The sequence below is a fragment of the Arvicanthis niloticus genome, chromosome 9, assembly GCF_011762505.2.
Source record: "Arvicanthis niloticus isolate mArvNil1 chromosome 9, mArvNil1.pat.X, whole genome shotgun sequence".
Classification (NCBI taxonomy): domain Eukaryota; kingdom Metazoa; phylum Chordata; class Mammalia; order Rodentia; family Muridae; genus Arvicanthis; species Arvicanthis niloticus.
This window is the reverse complement of record NC_047666.1, coordinates 67,605,464-67,626,158: the sequence shown is the minus strand read 5'-3', so window position 1 is coordinate 67,626,158 and position 20,695 is coordinate 67,605,464. Positions and strand designations below refer to the sequence as shown.

The 20,695-nt window shown below is 39.7% G+C and overlaps 1 protein-coding gene across 2 annotated transcripts; it reads right to left on the bottom strand.

Annotated features, from left to right (window-relative positions):
- Positions 1-6,710: 6,710 nt before the first annotated feature.
- LOC117715265 (C-type lectin domain family 12 member A-like) lies at positions 6,711-20,695 on the bottom strand. Of its 2 annotated transcripts, none has more exons than XM_076940648.1 (6): positions 20,368-20,695; positions 17,071-17,163; positions 16,364-16,552; positions 15,058-15,209; positions 11,025-11,131; positions 6,711-7,380 (listed from the first exon to the last, which is right to left on the bottom strand). In XM_076940648.1, exons 1-6 carry the CDS (start codon positions 20,456-20,458, stop codon positions 7,209-7,211), a joined length of 804 nt encoding a protein of 267 aa, XP_076796763.1. In that variant the 5' UTR covers positions 20,459-20,695; the 3' UTR covers positions 6,711-7,208. The 2 variants fall into 2 exon arrangements, with proteins under 2 accessions (XP_076796763.1, XP_034367888.1); XM_034511997.3 differs by having other exon boundaries at positions 6,717-7,380; positions 17,065-17,163; positions 20,368-20,694.

The window sequence follows — 20,695 nt, the reverse complement described above, 5'->3', positions numbered from 1 at the left end:
AGGGCCCTGTGTCTATCAAGAGTTGGGTGGCTCCAAGCTGCCCCATCTATCTTAATAGCTGTCTTCACACAGAGCTAATATCTTTGCCACTTGGGGTATTTTTTAAGGCCTGGGATTTCTTGGCCCTGGCTTCTATTTGTTAGGGCCCTCTTGGACCCCAAAGCTGGCTCCTTTACTTGCAATGTGCACACTGGTCTTTTTTCAAGGAGTTTCTTATCTCTCTTTGATTGAAGTTCCTCTTTTCTGCTTTCTGTAAATTCTTTTGCTGTCACCTTTCTTTTTCTTCACCTCTCTCTAGACTTTCTATCTTCTCCACTCTTTTCATCCAGACTTTCACAGCAACTTACAGTAAACCTTTAATCTTACACTAAACCCTTTATCTTCTCCACTCCTCTTCTCTATTCCTTTCTTTTAGACTAAACCTTCTCTCACTTGCTATTACCATCAATAATTTTAATCCTGTCTATGATCCCATCTATCTTATCTTTCTTTTCTTTTCTCCCTGATATAGTATACTTTCTAAATCTTTCAATGACTTATCTTGTAGTCTCTCTAGCCTCTGAAGCCTTGTCTACACTGACAGAATGTCTCTATGAGCTAGTCTAGAAAGGCTGTGGGTAACTTATCTGATCCCTGCTTAACCTCATGTGTCTTGATCAATATTAGTGGGGTCTCATGTAACTTTCTCAAGATCTGTCAATGGGATCTGGCATGGGCTTTTAGGTGTCCCTTATCTTCTGTCACATGAAGGTCTCAGTCACATCTGGTCCGAATTAACCCACTCTGGATCATGGCCCTGGTGTCTTCTCTTGTTCTTCATTCTTGAAGACCAGAATCTATAAGGGTCTTGTGGAAGAAAGGCTTTTATCTTATTTATTGCTTTGATCACATGTAAAAGCAGTAAATAGTCTTTTAGAACTCTGTACAGACTGATGTATCTGTGAGGCTACATGACTGCTGTTCATATCACACTAGAGACTACAACCTAGTTCAGTCTGCAAACAGTACCTTATCCACAGGTGTAATGTGAGCTCACCTCTGAAGCTCTAAGAAAGAAACCAAATCAGAATGAATAGCTTTATCTACAGCATTTTACAGCAAGGACTATTAAGATGTCGAAGGCTCACATAATATTAATAATTTGACACTCATTTAAATTTAACTTTTGACAAAATAGAAACATTGGTCATAGTTCTATGAAAACATTTTAAAGAGTTATTTCTGATTAGAATATTGTTTTAGAAGTGATACACAAGAACAGGAAAGTAAACATTTTATATCTAACATAAGAGCACAAGTCTTCACCACTTCTTCTTGTCTGAACTCTCATCTTTGAACCAAATCTTGATGAAAGTCTCATATAAATAATGAAATTATCTCAGACAGCAATATATATATCTGTTTTGATATATATAATTTTTTCTGACTCAGGACAGTCTGTATCTTTTCAGCTGTAATTTAAGAAAAAAGTACTCTTTTACTTATTAAACTGGGGAAAACCACTATCAACTCTCTTATCACAGAAGCCAAAAAACTGATGGCCCCCTTCCAAGAGCTGCTTATGTAAACAGTCTGTTCTCTTCAAGGTTATTTCTGTTGGTGCCCTTCTCCTGGCCACAGAGCAGGGCGAATTATCAGTTTTTCTTGTGTAAATTGAGACTGTCTCACAAGTAAGTTTTAAGATAAATTGAGTAAGCAGTTTTAGTAGTTCAGCACACCAAATCAGGCACCTGACACACTCTGTCCCTTCCTCCAGAGGAACAGAGTTTTCTCTTGGCCACAAGCTGTGGAACAGGACCTGCCTGTCTCATTGCTTCTGCTTTTAAAACTCAGGATGTTAACACAGTATCAGTCCGGAAGAAAGAAAAGGAACGTCAATTGTCGGAGTCCAAGAACATGTGAAACAAACAACACAGAATGCAGTTTACCAAGAAAAGACAGGGAAAGACAACACAACAGACTGCCCCTATCTCTATCATGGCAGCACAGAATTGTCAACAATCACAGTGGTGGCTGGAAACCGCATGGCCTGTTGGGAAACGTAGTTCTCAGGCTGGCTGCCATCTTGAATATAATTGTCTGAGCTGCAAGGCCTACTGGGAAACGTAGTTCTCAGGCAGACTGCCATCTTGGATATATTGTCAAAGCTGCAAGGCCTGCTGGGAAACATAGTTCTCAAGATGTTGCTTGCAACCCGAAATGGCCCTGCACTCACTAAAGCTCTCATCTCTAGCTAGCCGCCTGCCTGCATGTGTTCTCCCGCTCATACTCAATTCATCACAGGCGGGAGGCTGGGAACTCATCTTCTGCCTTTTAAACCGCGGCGGGTGGGAGGCCTGCATGTACTCTGGCTTCCAGTATCAGGGCGGATCGAGCGCTGGTGAAGAGGGGCTGCCACCACCCGGGGGCCAGGGCAGTGAGTGGCTGCGGAGCCCAGCTCAGGTGATCTGCCACGCAGGGAGGGGTCGCAGAAAGACTGTACATAAAACACAAATACACAGAACTAACACAGTCAGACATACTTGCCCAAGTTTGGTCCCATAGAACCAGCCAAACTCGACCTCTCACGGGAAAGGTTTCCACCTCTTCCAAAACAGGGCAGTCAGACCACTCTGACTCCCTAACCACCTGTGAAGCATTCTTCCCGGGCTGCAGCCTGTGGGTCTCAACACGTCTGTCCATCCACAGTCATTGGGCCCTCACGGTCTACAATGACAGCTGCACTCAGTCTCCGACCGGGAAGAAGATTCCCCTCACCAAAGAAACCAATATCCAAACACAGAAACAAAGATAGCAGCAGAAACCAAAACACAGAGACAAGGACAGCAGTGCCGCACTCAGACACACCACTCACACAGACCTCTAAGGGGTCGTGGTGGGTCTAGGGTGGTTGCAGGTTTCCCGGTCAGGGAACCAAAATGAAAGACCCCAAAAGGGACCCTCACCCAAGTCCAGACCTGCACACACCCAAGGACACACGAGAGACCTTCTTGATGCAATAACTAAAGGTAGTTTAGTGGCCAGGGCCCTCGGGTCACAACATATCTCATGCAGGGAGACAGAGGATCCGACCCCCAGCACAGGAAGCTCGGGATATTTATGGGTAGGGGTTGGGGAGAGTGGGAAAATTTGGCGCAGTTATATATGATTGGATATTTCAAACATCAATCATTTGAGCTGGCCAGATGACTAGTTACTTTTGACCATGAAACCTCGGACCTCCCAAAAAGGGAGGGAGAAAGAAATAAACACCAGATAGCCCATTACTCACTTGGGCTTGTTTGGACTTGTCTGGGCACGCCCTTGCATGCCTTTATTTTTGGTCACCCTGGCCCTGCAGGGACTTAATATTTTATTATGACTATATTTAACAAATTGTTGGTGGTCTTTGCTGACGATGAATTTTTGTTATTGTTTCAATGCTGCTTTGCAATTTTCACACTTCCAAGAAGGGGACCTCTAACCTTCTGGTCCCCCTCACAAGTTTGAGACAAAAGTCACCTTGTGTTTTGATTGCTTTAAAAATAAAAATGAGAAGTGCTTTGGTTGCTCTGTTCCTGAATCCAAATGTGTGGCATTCCACAGTTGTCCACACACAGATCTTTGGCATTTTCTTCGGTCTACTTAGCTGCACTGGACAGGATGGGTCAACAATAGATGCTCCCATCATTGTCATCCCTGCTTTGACCTCATTCTGATCTTTGCCCTGCTACATTTTTTAATATCCATTGGTGTTCTGCCCTTCCTGTTAATAATTCCCATGAGTGGTCCTTATCTTTCCTCACTGTCCCATTAAATGAGATGATGAGCTTTTTCATTCAGCATCATGGCAGCCCTCACATTTGGGGAATTTAATCTCATTTCTGACTATACACTTGTGGTCCTTCCACATCTTGTTCTAAAGGACAAGTGAAAAATGTTGCTAATGATTCCCTAAGTTCCCTCTGTTTATAGTTTTTCTTCTACATGTTTTTCTCAAATGCAGATGCATCTCTCTGATACTTTCTTGTCTCCACTGGTTCACTAATCCAGCAATGGGTTGTCTATCCTTTAAATACAATTAATGCTCTTACCCGTTAGCTGGACAATATTTTCCCCCTCTAACACAGTGATGGAGTTTTCATTAGCCAAGGGGCAACAGTTGTTTTAGGCTCCAAATCTCTTAGCATATGCTTTTTTGGCCCATTCTTGTTGTTTGTTTTTCAGGTTGGATCCCCTGCAAAATGTCCTTTGATGTATATTGGCTTACAGGAATATCTCACCAAGGAAAAAGACAAGGAGAAATTGACTGGGGACATATTCTCAGCGAAGAAGTTCGTTGTCTCAATAGGAGACTCTGTAATCAGAAGTTTGATTACAATCGTTAAATATTGAGTTCCCTAGGAAAGAAAATGGATTTAATTGTACATATTGTGGGACCCTGAAAGGTAGCTTGCTTCCTGGTTGAGCTAAGGCTTGAAACCCTGGAAACACTGAAGGAACAGTAGGCATTTCACCTGTTCTGAGGGACCAGGACCCTGTCACTAGCTGCAGCCCTACCCAACCATAGATTTGTGGTTATGAGTCATGGATGGGCAACACCCCAAGTCCCTCCACATGTAAAGGATGTGACCTGTGGTCAAGCAGGCTCAAGACAGATCTCCATTCTAGTGAGGTACATAAAGGCCTGGAGAGCTTAGCCAATTAGCTTTCTTTCCCAAATATTACTTACTCCCTGCAAAAGGTATTTAACCTCAGGCCCACCCTGAATAGTGGGGTATGATTTTACTCATCCACTTTCTGCCATGACAATAAATGCCTTTAATCCATGGAAATCTGCCATGGGCAGCCATGGAGAAGACCTTTGCCTTTAGAGCCTTCTTGGAATCTCTCATAGGCCTTTCTGTACTCCCAGCCAAAGCCACCACCAAGCCCAAGCTCAAGCCCACCAGAGACAAGACAAGAACTCTTCCTACAGGACCAGCTGGAACACCTCTCTTTCCCTCACCTCCTTTGCCCCCACCCCTCCAACCCCTGGCCTCAGGCCAGATCCATCCTGCAGCCCCCACTCCATTCTCAGCTCTTACATGCCTTCCAGAGGTGTCTGAGTGTCTGAGAGCCTGAGAACCAAACAGCCCTGCCCTCCTTGCAGGCCTGGGTACCCTCAAGCAAGCTCCAGTCATACCACCCCTCAGACTCCTCTTCCTCACCCCCAGAGTTTTGGGGCTGGAGATGTCCTATGGCCCAATACCCACCCAAGGAGTAAGTGTGTTCAACTTCCTGTGCCCTGCCTCTCCTAGTGGCTAAGCCCTGTGGTGGAGTGGATGTGGGACCCATACCCTACCACATACATGTATGCAGATATTTACTACAGTTTTTAGTTTGGGTTTTTTTTTTGTTTTGTTTTTTTTTTTTAACATTTTATGTTTGGGGAAACTGTTAAAATGAGATTGTTCAAATTATCCATTGTTAATACATGGAAATATGTTTGAGTCTGTTGAAATTTTATCCAGTGATTTAGGTATGATATAAGGCTTACTATAGCAATTAAAAAACTGTATTGCTTCTTGTATTAGTCAGGGTGTTCTAGAGTCACAGAATTTATGGAGTGTCTGTATTATAGTAAAAGAATTTGTTATGATGACTTAGAGTCTGTAGTCTAACTCCCCAACAATGGTCAGCTGTGAATGGGAAGTCCACGGATTTAGTAGTTGCTCAATCCCACAAGGCTAGTAGATTCCAACAAATGTGCTGGCAAGTAAATGCAGGCAGGCAAACAAGAGTGAATCTTCCTTCTTCCAATGTCCTTATGTAGGACCCCAGCAAAAGGTGTGGCCCAGATTAAAGGTGTGTAGCACCACACCTGGATCTGGGACTTGTTTTGTCCCAAGCTGACCTTGAACTCAGAGATCTCCATGCCTTAGTCTCCTTGGATCCATAGCCACTATGCCTCAAGATCTCCATGTTATGATCCAGGCCAGAAACTTGTATCTCCCTCCTTTAAGATCTGGATCACCAGTGAGGCTTCCAATTCTGGATTGTAGTTCATTCCAAATATAGTAAAGCTGACAACCATGAATAGCCATTAACATTCTCAAGTATATTAATCTATTAGGTTCTCAAGTATATTATTATATTAGCTACAAATAAAATGATTTCTTTTACCCTTTCCCAACTTTATAATTTTATATGCCCCTTTCTTGCTTGATTTTATTGCTAAATCTCTGACACTAGAAGTTGTTGAATAAAGTGATTAATGAAGTTCATTCTTATCTTATTCTAAAACTATGAACTAGTTTCTCTTACTAGAACTATGATGTCAGTTCCAACTTCAGAGTTTTGCTCATTCGTTTGCTGTTTATTTCATGTCAAAGCCTGGTTATATTTGGGAAACCTACTCCTAGTTTCCTAAACTTTACAATGACAGGGTATTACCTATTCACCAAATGTTTTGCTTTGTCAATTGAAAAATTTATTTTCCCTCACATCTTTTTTTTTTAAATGTTTATAAATCTTTAATACAAGTTATTCATATCACACTGTGCTCTCTATATTATATTTTCCAGACTTTATTTTCTTTGAGGTTGAAATTTGCCTGGTTTATCATTGGAAAAAGAGAAGAAATAGGCTACACGGTCTTGTGTTCAGCACACTGTGTGCTGAAAACTACATGGTGATAAACTATGACTTAGTATCATGGCAGTCAGCAAAGGAGACACAGAAATGTAGACATAAACATTATAGAGAGGCAGGACTGCAGTCACTGTGTTACTGTGTTTGTGTGAGAGGAGTTGCACACTGCCCCCAGTTCTTCTGAATGGCAGATGTCTTAGCAACTTTCTAATTCCTGTGAGAAAACACCATGACAGAAGTAACTTATAAAAGCATTTAATTTGGCTCTTGTTTCTGGAGGGTTACTGTCCATGAGGATCCTGGTGTGGAGGATGGCAGCAGGCAAGCAAACATGGCCTTGAACAGTAGCTGTGAGCTCACAGATCAACCCACAAGTACAAGACAGAGACTGAACTAATTGGGAATGACATGGGCTTTGGAAAACTCAAAGCCTATTCTCAGTGACACACCTCCTCCAACAAGGTCACACCTTCCCAGGCTTCTGAAAGAGTTCCACCAAGGGAGACCAAGTATTTAAATGCATGAGCCCCTGGGGGCCATTCTCATTCAAACCACCACAGCAGGATAGTAGCTTGAGACAAGCAAGTACAGAGTAGCTACAGGCTACCATCTGGAAGGCCATTCAGCACACTTTCCACCTGGACCTTGCTGGCTGTCTTTTCACACATGATTTTTTTCTTAATAGTGCAGTCTGCAGAATAAACATATACCCTGTCTATATATCTGCAGTACATCATCCTATTTAAGTCATATTTGCTTCCTTCAAACCTGGAAGAGAAAAGTAAGCACACTTGGAAAGTTGTATTTTGATTATACCCAGAGAAGAGAATTTTCAAAAGAACATTATTACTTGCGTGGCCTATTATCTAAATTAAATTTCAGTTGATGACTGGGGTACTTACATGTGATGTAAAATACTATTTTCTCAATTTCCCTCATCTGGAATATTTTCTGTCATTTGATTCCAGACTTAGCCTCTCTTCCCATGGCTGCTATGACTTAGAATAATGCCAGATCTTAAGTCTCTACCTTAACTTTGCACTATCATCATCAGGTGTCTTACCTAATGACCAAAGCTAGAATAAACCCAATTTAGAAAACCTCAAGACGGTACCATCTGTCATGTGAGAGTTCCTGCCGTCCATATCTCAGGCAGTCCTTCTACCCAAGTAGCCTACAACATGGGCAAGTGATGATAAATGATATTTATAAGTTGAACACATTGTGGTTTTGATAAACATAACATTGACTCTCAAATTGATTAGTAATAGTCATCAAATAGTTTATCAGTTAATTCGGGAAGCAGAAGAAGCCTGGCGTGTGGGAAGGCTTGAGTGGGTGTGGTGTTGGCATGAGCTGGACAAGTTGAGGACCATGACCTCAGACCCTCAGACAAAGCCTTCCTCTGGTCTATGTGCTGATGTTGATGGGATGTGCAGAGAATGTTCACCATAACATTCTCCCCCTCAATATTTGTGGCCTGAAGATTGCTCCCCTTCGGAGGCTGCTCCCACAGAAACTGCCTTTTTATTTACCTGCATACAATAATCCCTGGCTCCTTGTTTATCTACATGCAACACCCCACCGCCCCATCCAACAGTATATAATGAATAGAGTAAACTTATGAGGTGCCTCAACTTTTCCAGCTGACAGCCAGACATTACATCTATTTACATGTGCTTGTCTTTTTTTCATTCTTTTATGATCCTTGTTAGGTCCAACCCTAAGGCTGTGCAAGAGTGAATATACCAAGCTAAACTTTCAAAAATGAGAATTCCAGGGAGCTGGAGAAATGGCTCTGTGGTTAAAATGGAGATTCCAGAGAACCTGAGTTCAGCTTTTCATTAGTTGGCTCACAACCACTTGTAATTCCAGCTCTGGAGTATACAATGCTTCTGGCTTCCATAGGTACCTGAAGTCATGTGTGAGTACTTATATAAAGGAACATACACGGAGACACATAATTAAAAGTAAAGTAAATGTTGAAGAAAGAGATTTTCCATGATATCAAAGTAAACATTACCCCCCTTTCTTTTTTCCCAAATTTCTAAGAATCATAATACAAGTGTCATTTTCACATGACGATGCAAATAAAGCCTTCATTCATTCATTCTCATTAAAAAACCCAAATAACACTAAAAATAATAACAAAATTACACATACACTCACAAAACACTCTACATCACATCACACACACAAATACACACACACACATTCAAAACAAAACACACCACATATACACACAAACACACACATGCAAAAAAAAAAACCCATACCACATTAATGACAATTTTACATTTGTTATTTAAAGATGGTTTGACAGTGTCAAACAACTTCTGCTATTAATGTCTTAACTTCTCATGTGCAGTAAATTCTAGTGCATGGTTATTCTTCTTTATAAAAAATAAGGCCCTAATAGTCTTCCCTCCTAATTCACAGGTTGATGTTAGCTCTACTTCTTACCAGCAAATGGGACCATTAAGACTTCCATCCATCTCTCCACAATGTGGACTCATCCTCATTTATATCATTGCATCATCTTTCTGACCCACACTCCACTGATTTCTAGCTGAGGGGAAGAAGAATGTGAAACAGAAGCTAGTGTTTGTGCTATGACCTGTGATGATGAGCATGCAGAATTCCCAGTATTTAGCTTAGTATGGTAGACTTTCAGCAGGGTGGCCCTGGCTGACTTCCTATTTGATGCATCCTGATCTAATAGAACATGCAGGCATGTAGTCAGGGGGTTAAGATGCAACATAATGGTAGTGGCATGGCCTAGCCAATACAAAATCCTGGATTCAATCTAGCAAGGTGCTTCAGTGGTAAAACTGCACACTGCTCTTACACAGAAGTCAAGTTTAGCCCCCCAGCTCACAACTACCTATAACTCCTGTGCAAGGGGCTCAGACACCCAGTTACAGCTTCTGTGACCACCAACTCTTCTGCACCTCATGACAAAAGTGGAGCCTGAATCAATATCCAGCAAACAGACTGAAGTTTCTCTTTCTAGTATCTTATACTATTTCCCAAAATTCTAAGAATCATAATACAAGTGTCATTTTCACATGATGATGCAAATAAAACCTTCATTTATTCATTCTCATTAAAAAAAAAAAAACAGAACAAATACAATGTGTGAATATAATTATAGCAGTATACTTATGAATACCTTTCTAAATATACTTATAAAATCATATACAGCCATGTATGCAGCCTATGTGAAAGCTCATATAATGTTTGTCCAGGGAGTATTCAATCACTGGACTCAACAGTCACCACTTCAGGGCTGTGAAGGTGGTTTAATCAGCCATATCCTTCCCAAGAAAGAAGAAAAACTTGAGTTCAGTCCCCAGAACCCATGAATAAAATCTGAGCCTGGTAAAGCACACTCATAATCTTAGTGTTAGGGAGACACAGAGAAGCAGATCACTGGGGCTCCCTGCAACCTAGACTGTTGGAGAGTTCCAGGCCAGTGAGGGATTCTGCCTCAAAGAAACAGAAAGTAGAAAACACACACACACATATATGTAACACAAGAATTTGTCCTCTGACTTCCACTAGAAGCAGACATACACATACATATACATACCCACATATCACATATGCAGTACACACATAAGTGCATCATTCATACATGCACTAAACACTCACACAAACACACATGCATGCACTCTCAAAGCATACTTATGCATAAAGCCCTGACTAATTTGAAGTGGTCTGTCTTTCATTCACTTTTGAATTCCAGAACATAGCACGATATTAAGTACTTAATGGTGTCTGTTAGGAGCCATGTGAGCATGATAGCATTCGCCATTACAAGATGGCGCAGGCATCCTGTCCTCCAACTAAGAAACAACTAACTACGTAGGTGTAAAAGGAAAAAGCGCGCCAAAGTCACTGCCCATCCCGGGGCGTATTATGGGTAATGAGTGAACAGCCAATCAGAAGTGAACACGCCACTCTAGGGTACATATAGCAGTGCCTTTTCCGGGCTTGGGGTCTTTCCACTTCTGCTGATACAAGAATAAAGCCTCGTTGTGGTAACCACCCGAACACCACCTCACATGTCTCTTTCGCGGGCAAGGGGACACGGAGGGGCTCGGAACAGGTGCCTACTGAATGGTTTTGGCTTCTGCAATCTTCTTAGCTATAAGCAGTAATTTTTTAGAAGAAAAAATGTTTCCATAGTTTGGTTATTGTAGGTTGTAGAAATTTGCCACAATAATGACAAGATATGTGTGGCAACTCTCTACATAATCGAATGTAGATGTCACAAAAGCCTGATGGGGCAGTTACTTTAAGGAAGTGGTGTCAGCTGAAGCTGCTTTTAACAGCAATCTACCAAGTTCCTGTGGAAATTGTCTCCATTCAAGTCTAACCATAAAAATCCAACAAGACCAAAGACTTACCATTCAGAGAGGAACATCTTCTCACTCAGTGCCTCATAGTACACGTGATCTTTTCTGGGCGACAATGCTAGCCAATAATCCTGTAGCTTCTTAGACTTTATAAATTCCTACAAAAACAGAAATGGCCTTTTTAATAAGCTTTTTCTTATATCTGTACCCTACATGACAGCTTTGGAGTGGCATTACTACTTTTCAATGTCATTTGAAAGGGTTACCCTGACTAGCCATGATATGAGAATATGTGCCTGGTCTTATAGATTGTAGCTTCTTATTCTGTATTTGGTTAATGACTCTGGGAATCCTGCTCTTTTCTGAGGGGAGATGGAGATGGGGTGGTTCTGGGGGAAAGGTGAAATGTAGTAGGAAAGATTGGGGAGACAGGAAGGAGAAGAAATGCAGTCAGGATATATATATATATATATATATATATATATATATATATATATATATATATCTCACCAGATAGTGTTGCTTAAAATGCCAGTGTTCTAGGAGACAACTTCGTGAACAGAACATCAATGGCTCAGACACAAAGATCAACAACTAATAAAAGAGGCTTCATGAAGTTGAAAACTTCTTTTTAAGGCAAAGAACACCATCAATAGGACAAAATGGCAACCTACAGAATGGGAAAAGACTTTCAGGAACTCTGCTTCTGACATAGGATTAATTGCCAAAATATATAAAGAACTCAAGAAACTAGATGTCAACTAACCAAATAATCTAATTAAAAATAGGATATAGATCTAAACAGAGAATTCTCAATAGATAAATCCAAAATGGCCAAAGGCACTTGAAGAAATGTTCAACAGCCTTAGTCATCAGGGAAATGCAAATCAAAATGACTCTGAGATTCCATCTTACACCTGTCAGAGTGGCTAAGGTCAAAGACACTAGTGATAGCTCATGCTGGTGGAGATGTGGAGCAGAATCAGACTCCTCCATTGCTGGTGGGAGTGCAAACTTGCACAGCTACTTTGAAAGTCAATTTGATAGTTTCTGAGAAAAGTGGGAGTAGATTTATCAAGACCCAGCTATATCTCTCTTGAGTAAATACCCACAGGATGGTCTACAATACCACAAGGACACTTGCTCAACTATCTTCATAGCAGCTTTATTCTTCTTAATAGCCAGAAACTGGAAACAATCTATATGTCACTCAAACACACAATGGATAAAGAAAATGTGGTACATTTACACAATGGAGTATTACTCAGCTGTTACAAAAATCACATGAAATTTGCAGGCAAATGGATGGAACTAGGACATAGACAGGAGCCTGGCTTCTGGCATGATCACCATTAGAGGGGCTCCATCCAAGTAACTGATGAAAACAGATGCAGAGAGCCACAGTCAAAGATTAGGTGTAACTCAGTGAATCCTGAGAAAGAAGGGAGAAAGGACTGTCGGAGCCACAGGGGTCATGGACACCACAAGGAAACCCACAGAATCAACAAACCTGGACTCACAGAGGTTCAGTGAGACTGGATCAACAGTCAAGGAGCCTGCATGGGTCTAACCTAGGCACTCTGCATATGCTATCATCGTGAAGTTTAGTGTTGTTGTAGGATTCCTAACAGGAAGTGGGTCTGTCTCTGACTTTTTCGCCTGCTCTGGGGACCCTTTTCCTCCTACCAGGTTGCCTCATCCAGCCTTAATATAAGGAGAGGGGCCTAGTTTTATGGCAACTTCACATGGCACATTTGGTTTAGATCCCTGGGATTCATGCCCTTTTCTGAAGGGTAATGGAGGAGAGTTAGAGGGATGGGCTGGGTGGAGAGGAAGAAAATTTTGGGTAGGGATGCAATATATGAAAGAACAAAATAATAATAAAGAGAAGATGTCAGTGTTTTACAGCATATTTCCCTGTCTATCAGAAAGAAAGCAGGGTCTGCTCTGTAGAGTCAGGGAAGAATGAGAGAGAAGCTACAGTGCCTAGAGGCTGATGCAATCACAGAGCTAGCTGTGTTACAGCAGGATATCCTGAAACTGTGCAAACAATCAAAACCACCACTGGAGCTGGTCAGAATTATGGCTGACCCTAGTTGTTTCAAACAGTCCTTTATTTCATTGTTATGTTCTGATCAGCCTTGCAAAAGCTACAGCTCTCCCTTCCATCTGATACTATAACACTCCTAATCCTCCAGTGTAAGAAAAAACAAAGAGGGTAGATCTTGGTTAAACCCTGATTCATTCCAGAATCTTCTTTAAGTAAATCTCACAAGACAATTATTTATTTTAATGTATATGAGAGCTCTGTCTTCACACACATCAGAATAAGGAATCAGATCCCATTGCAGATGGTCCTGAGCCACCATGTGGTTGCTAAGAATTGAACTGGGGACCTCTGGAAGAACATCCAGTGTTCCTGACTGCTTAGTCATCTCTCCAGCTCTACTTGTGCTTTCTAATAGAACCTTTCAACATTTTTCATTCTGTGTATGAATTCTTTGATGCGTCCAAGAAGTTTGCAATAGTGGGTTGACGTCTCTGTGATCTCTTCAGCCTTCGCCACTAATGATGAAAGAACCTACTGATTCATTGAGTAACATTAATATAGGGTCAATGAATAACATAACAGTTTTCTGGTCTAAATATTTGGTTAGGGAATATTCACTCTGGGCCAAAGGAAGTGGATAATGATTACAAACCAGACTTAACAGTAAAAGAGGAAAGCAGCACCTTAGTCAGAGAAAAATAGTAACTACAGAGCCAAGAGACCATGGAGAATTTTTGGCCAAAGTAGCCTTTGTGTGAGTGTGAGTGTGTGTGTGTGTCTGTGTGTGTGTGTGTGTGTGTGTGCATTTTAAGTCAGTTGGGTTTTTTTTTAAGTAAATACTTACAAATGATCACTTGAGAAAGGTCAATGAGACAGAATACTTGATATTATAGAGAATTCTTTTCTCCTATAAAAGATGACAAGTTTCTTATCGTAGAAAAGCTGAACTCTTATGGTGATATATTTTTTGTGCCACATTAAATGTTTATAATTTAGGATCAGTAGATCACACTAGTAATTCTAGCCCTTGGAAGGCTGAGGCAGGATTGCTGTGAGAGGTTAGCCAGGGATACTGAGTAAGACTTGCCTAAAAAAAAAAAAAAAAAAAAAAAAAAAAAAAAAACCCAGAAAAAAATAAAAGATTGCTATGTAAAAGATCAGAACTATTGACTAATGAATAAAATGCAAAGATATTATTTTGACCAGTGGTTCTCAACCTATGAGTTGCTACCCCACTGGGAGTTGAGTGACCTTTTCCCAGGCCTTGACTAAGACAATCAGAAAGCTTAGATATTTACAGTTATAATTCATAACAGTAGCAAAATTACAGTTATGAATTAGCAACAAAAATAACATTATAGTTGAGGCTCACCACAACTGTATTAAAGTTGTATTAAACTGTATTAATAGTGAGGAACTGTATTAAAGGGTCACAGCATTAGGAAGGTTGAGAACCACTTACTTAAACATAAACAAATAAATAGGAGAATTCACTTTTCATTGATCCTAATAACTCTGTTAAATATGTATATTTAGCATTTGTTTCCTCTCTATCAATTCAGTGTACTTATTTACATATATATCATTCTATCTGGATTACATGGTTTTGTTTTGCCTAGTGAACAAAAGATATAATATAATGACAATAGAGAATACGCCCCCATGTGGTTTTTATGGGAGTGGTGAGCCTTGGCTATGATACTTTCTGACTTTGGAGAACTACTCAGAAGGCATACACAGAAACCTGCTTCTACACTTCCAACTTGGAAATACACAGACCTGAGGATTCTGGGACTCCCTGATCTACCCATCTATCTTGCAGTTTCTAAAATTCCACTTAATCCAAAACCTGGTGTGTTTTAGCTTGATTGTGATTTTCCTAAGACAAAGTACAAACCCCAGTCCTCTGGGTTTGTGAGGAAAACAATCCTGAGTCAAGACACTGCATGTCTTCCCATTGCATACCTCTGTAACTTGTATTTCATGATGTGAAGCTGATTCCTTTTTGGAGGAAACAGTGTCATGGAACCTTACCAGTTCATCCTTGTTCTTAACCTTCAGGAGGCTGGCATTCTGAGAAGAGCAGAACTTAACACTCTCTTGCCATGTTTTATACCCATTGGCTTCAGAATAACAGCTGTTCTTGTACCATTGTGAACCCTTTGGACATGGTTTACACTTGTGCTCTAGAAGGACAGAGTTGTACAGGTTGGTTTCAACACTCTTGACAATTATCCTTTTATTGTCTGAGTGACATTGACAAGATTTACTGTGTTCCCTCTCTTTAGGTCAAGATAGAAAACAAATCCTCTACATTCCTATTTATTGTAGACCAAACAACAGTAGGACCTGAGATGCATTGCACTACCAGCCTTGGAGCCTTGGAGCCTGCTACCTGAGCTAAGAAGAATGGACTGCCTGCTGAGCTAGCCTTGACACCTTCCCAACTACTATCTCCTTGCCTAGCCCCTGGGCTGAACCAAGAAGAGACTCTGGGGGGCGGGGCTTCCCCTTTATATGTGAAAGAAAATTATTAAACTTCAGACCTTGATCAGAATACTTTCTCTTGGCGCCACGGTTCTTTCGCCCTCCATTCTCGTTAATTCCCAGGCTTCGTCTCAGGAGATTACCCTAGAAACCTGGCACTAAATTTGGACAAATCAAAAACATTCAAGTACCTGACCAGATTCAGACATATTGCCCATAACTTAGGGAACTCACGTATGACTCTAAAAATTAATCACAGCAAATATGCCATCTAGTAAAAACCAGGCTCCCTCAGCCACATCAGACTGCCTTGCCCACCAGGTGTCTCTCTGGCTTTCAACTCCTGGCATATTGAAGAGGCATCTCAGAAGCATGGGAAACATAGTCTAACACAAAACCTACGAAGGTGCTTGTAGGCAACACCCACTCTCCTGATTTCTTACACCTCCCAGACCTCATTTCTTTGCCAGGGCTTCTCACTCCTTCACTACTAGCTGAAATTTAGGAGTGAGGTCACTTATAGAGGCTTCCTTTCCTCATCATCATCTCTTGAGATTTGTGCCCAGGACAATGGTAATACACTACAGATTAGAGAAACTGTGTATACTGACTGGTGCTTCATTATGGAACTGTCAGAACCCTGTAAGTTGGCAGCTTGTATTTTTTACTACTTTCATTGTTTTTCTCTAACTAGGGAAATATCAATGGCTCATTTATGACACTCACTTTTAATTTCACTTTTAATATAGGCTCTGTGAGAAAGTAATTCTTAAAGGAATCTAAGGCTTAGGTTTTTTTTTTTTTTTTTTTTTTTTCTGCCAGGAAAACAGTTTGGAGGGCAATACAGGATTACCTGGATTTTTGTTATACAGCTCTTGACACAGCTGGGTGGCTATGTTTTGCAGCATGGCAGAAAGCTTCTTGATTTTCTTGGAGTTGTTGAGATTCTCCATCAGCTGTAGGGAAACATTTCTCTGAAGTTCTTCCTTGATGCTTTGTAATTGATTTGATTTTATCATTTCTGACTCCAAAGTTGTATAAACTCCAGGGTTTTTTTTTAAAGACAAAAGAAGAGAAAAAATGGCAGATAATTTTAAAAATACTTATAAATTCTAAGTTATCATATAACCTTTAGAAATTTGATGAAATTTTTTTTCAGTATTAACATGTTAAAGTTGTATGAAAAGGCTTCTTTAGAGGAGTGATTGGCAAGACCAAGCATATGTCTATTGACCACATTATAAGGCCATGCTTGGGGCAGATTGTTACAAGGACTTAATTCAAAGAATGAACATTGCTTCAACAACTCCTGGCATTCTACATCTCTCAATCATCCAGAAAAAAAATATATATATATGATATGTAAACATATGCAACATATAAAAGCCTAACCAGGTTGCATATATGTTTATACACATACCTGTGCAACAATAACAAAATTTGAGAGGGAGAAGGTAGGAGAATGAGAGGAATTATTGGGAAGGGGATAGGGATGATGCAATTATACTTTAATTAAATATAAACTATCTTTTAAAAGAATGGGGTGATACATACAGATACCTCCTAATATCACTACTCCAATGAACAGCAGAAGGCACAGAAGAGTCAGGATCATGACTGTTTTATGTTGTGAATGGGAAGCAGCAGAAGATACTGTGAAAAGAAAAAAGCAAGCATTCTAGAAGCAGTTCACACCTTAACTTCATCCATCCATCCATCAATCCATCCATCATCCATCTATCCATTCATCCATCCATCCATCCATCATCCATCCATTCATTCATCTTCCCCTCATTTTTTTCATCTATGTATTTTGTTAGAAATTCACCGACTTTTTTTTCAAGAGAAATCAGATAGGAAACCATAACTAAGACGCCAGGATTAGCTTCAAATCTTTGACTATGCTATGTCTTACCCCACAGAAGTTTTTGTTCATTAAATGTCTCAAATATCTTACCAATAAGATCAAGGCAATAACTTTATAGAGAGAGAGAGAGAGAGAGAGAGAGAGAGAGAGAGAGAGAGAGAGACTAAGTTTAAAAAAAACTTAGTTTTTTTTTAATGAAAAATGAGTCTCATAGGCAAAGACATTAACTCTTAGATTGACAAAAGACACACGAAAAATAAAGCTACCCTTATAAAATAGAGAGATGAAAAAATGGGGGTACAAATAGAGTGTGTCCTCAGATACATTTGTGAAAAGTGTGTTTCTGGAGATGGAAGGAAGCTTTCTGAGGAGTTTTTTGGAATGTAGAGGTGATGCTTAAAAAAGAAAGCGATTCTGCTTGTTTGTGTGGTCCCCTCTATAGTTAAGAATGGGGCTGCAGTGCAGTAAAGCAGGCTGTCACTGTCTGTGTCCTGCTGTTTCCCATCAGCTCTGTGTCTCTCCTAGTCTGGACCTCCTCAGTTTCTCATTACAATTTTTCCAATATTTTCTATGATTTTTTTTTAAAGAAAAACCTTCTCATTGAATGCTTTTATTATTTTATGGACAATGAATCACAAACTAGATCATTTCCCTAAAAAGTTAAAAAAAATTATGTGGTGAATTATTGTTAAGGCATTACATGATTTAAATTATCTCCAAGTATAGATACAGAAAAAGATTGTTTCAAGAAAGTAATTCAAGAATAACCTAATATTTTTACTCTACTCTTGAAATGTCTTTTATATCAATAGATGATAGCATAACAATGTTGTAGAATCTTACAAAGTAATGTATAAAAAATAAAACTTGATTTCTCAATATTTTGGAAAATTGTTAGTGAAAGTACTATAAATGTTATACTCCTATCTAGGTTTGAAATACAAAATCATCATCTATCTTATGTTATAATTATTTTCTCATTTATTTATGTATTCAGTTATTTAAAAGTTATCAGATCTGTGTCAATTAGGTACTAGACACTATTGTGGCTGCTAATAAAACAGAGTAGAAGGTCTGTGTGTTTATGCTGCCATCTATATGCATTTTAAAGTGATAGGAAACAAAGTACAAAATGATTGAGAATTGATATATAGATAGATAGATCATAGATATAGATAGATAATAGATGATAGAGATAGAGATGATAGATAGATAGATAGATAGATAGATAGATAGATAGATAGATAGAGTATAGGTGTTAGATAAATAGATAGATAGATAGAAATAGATGGTAGAGAGAGATGATTGATAGATTAGAAAGATAGATAGATAGATAGATAGAGTATAGGTGTTAGATAAATAGATAGATAGATAAATAGATAGATAGAAATAGATGGTAGAGAGAGATGATTGATAGATTAGAAAGAAAGATAGATAGATAGATAGATAGATAGATAGAAATAGATGGTAGAGAGAGATGATTGATAGATTAGAAAGATAGATAGATAGATAGATAGATAGATAGATAGATAGATAGATAGATGATAGGTAATTAGATAAGTAGATAGATAGATTAGATAGATAGGTAAATAGATGATAGAGAGAGAAAAGAGAGAGAGAGGATAGATATATAGAGAGAAATAGTGGGGGGGGAGGGAGAAAGAGATGGATAGGAATTTGAAACTGAAAGCATGAGATAACTCAGAAATGCACATTGAGTGGCACTGGAGCAGGAGACCTGGGAAGAGCCCTCCAATACTCCATCAATGAACACAACTCAGGACAAGCAGAAAAACCAAACCAGCTCAGCCACAGGAATAGTGAAAACCAGGAGGATGTGTCCTGGAGAATGCAGTGTGAAGGAGTTTCCCACAGGTTTCGGTGTGCTGTGGGTGTTGTGCAGAGTATGTCATGTTGTGTAATGCTGTATTGAGAGTAGAGCCTCACACATGCTCAGCAGTGCTCTAGCACTCAGCTGGATCCCCAGCTCTCTTCTTACTTCTTACTCTGAGACAGGATCTCACTTAACTGACTGTGCAAGTTGACTCTGTACTCACTCGCAGTCCAGGTAGACCTTGAACCTCTCATCCTCCTGGGTAGCTGAGATGAGGGAAGCTCCCTCAGATCTAGCAAAGAAAGCAATCTTAAAGGGACTGCTCAGCAGTATAAAAACAGTAGGGCAGCAGAGCAGTGAGGCAGAGACATGAGGCAGAGGTAGCTCAGGGGCTGACTGCCCTTGCTGTGCAAGCCTTACAACCTAAGCTAAATCCCTGGTGATTCACATGGTGGAAGGAGAAGACTGTCTCCTCAAGGTGTCCTCAGGCCTCCATACAAGCACATGCACACATACACACACATACACATTCATACATGTTCACACGTATGTGCATACACATACAATAATTAATTTTAACCTAAATTTAAGACATAGAATAGAGATCTGAATGCTAAGATAAAACAGGGAAACCCCTAGAGATCTAGAAGTGAACAAGTTCTGTGAACAATGAAGAAAGAAACCAGATAAAAAAGATGTTCTCCCTTTCATTGTCTTTCTCCTCCACTTCAACATGTTTACTTTTCAAAACTCTAGCAAGAAGAACATATAAATCCATGACTCTCCAGAACAAGGTATAATCTTAATTCTGTGGCTTCAGATGAACACACACACACACACACACACACACACACACACAAATACACACACACACACAAAACCCTTCACAATAAAACACCATCATTTGAAAATACAATCCCTTCCCACATACCCGAATTTAATATTTAAAAAATGTAAAATACAATGTTTTATTGCAATGGCTTAAAGAAATGCCTTATGCCTTAAAGGAAAAAATATTTTTAATCACTTTGGTATTTGGGGTTTAAATCAAAGGCCAGATCAAAAATTTATACTGCATACTATTTTTTTTAAATTAAAAATTCATATTGTGGCCACTGCCACAGCATTACCTCAAATCCATGGCTTGAAATCTTACCTTTCCTCCCACATTTGTCAGATTTTTGGGTTTCTTCTTTCTTATGGGAGTCCTGGAATTTGAGATCTGCATAAACAGTTTCTTCAGGCATTGATGAATATTCAAAGAAAGCTCCAGAAATTTTCCTTTCTGAAAATTGTAGATTTCTCAAAGTTGACAGGGCTGATGGTTAAATAAGTCTACCTAGACGTTCAACCCTGTGTAAACTGCAGCTAACCTCACAAGCTAAAATTTATTTTTGAAAAATCCACTATGCCAGTCTCTCAAATATGTGCCCATGAGCCTCAATCAGTCTGTGGCCTCAGACAAGAACAGATATGGTTGAAAG

Excerpts from the sequence above, each read along its gene's own strand:
- LOC117715265 (XM_034511997.3), bottom strand. The coding sequence starts at position 20,458 with ATGCCTGAAGAAACTGTTTATGCAGATCTCAAATTCCAGGACTCCCAT. Across the intron at positions 16,553-17,064 it reads AGTGATATTAGGAGGTATCT|TTTATACAACTTTGGAGTCA; the intron begins GTATGTATCACC and ends AAAACCCTGGAG. Across the intron at positions 15,210-16,363 it reads GCTGTATAACAAAAATCCAG|AGCACAAGTGTAAACCATGT; the intron begins GTAATCCTGTAT and ends CTGTCCTTCTAG.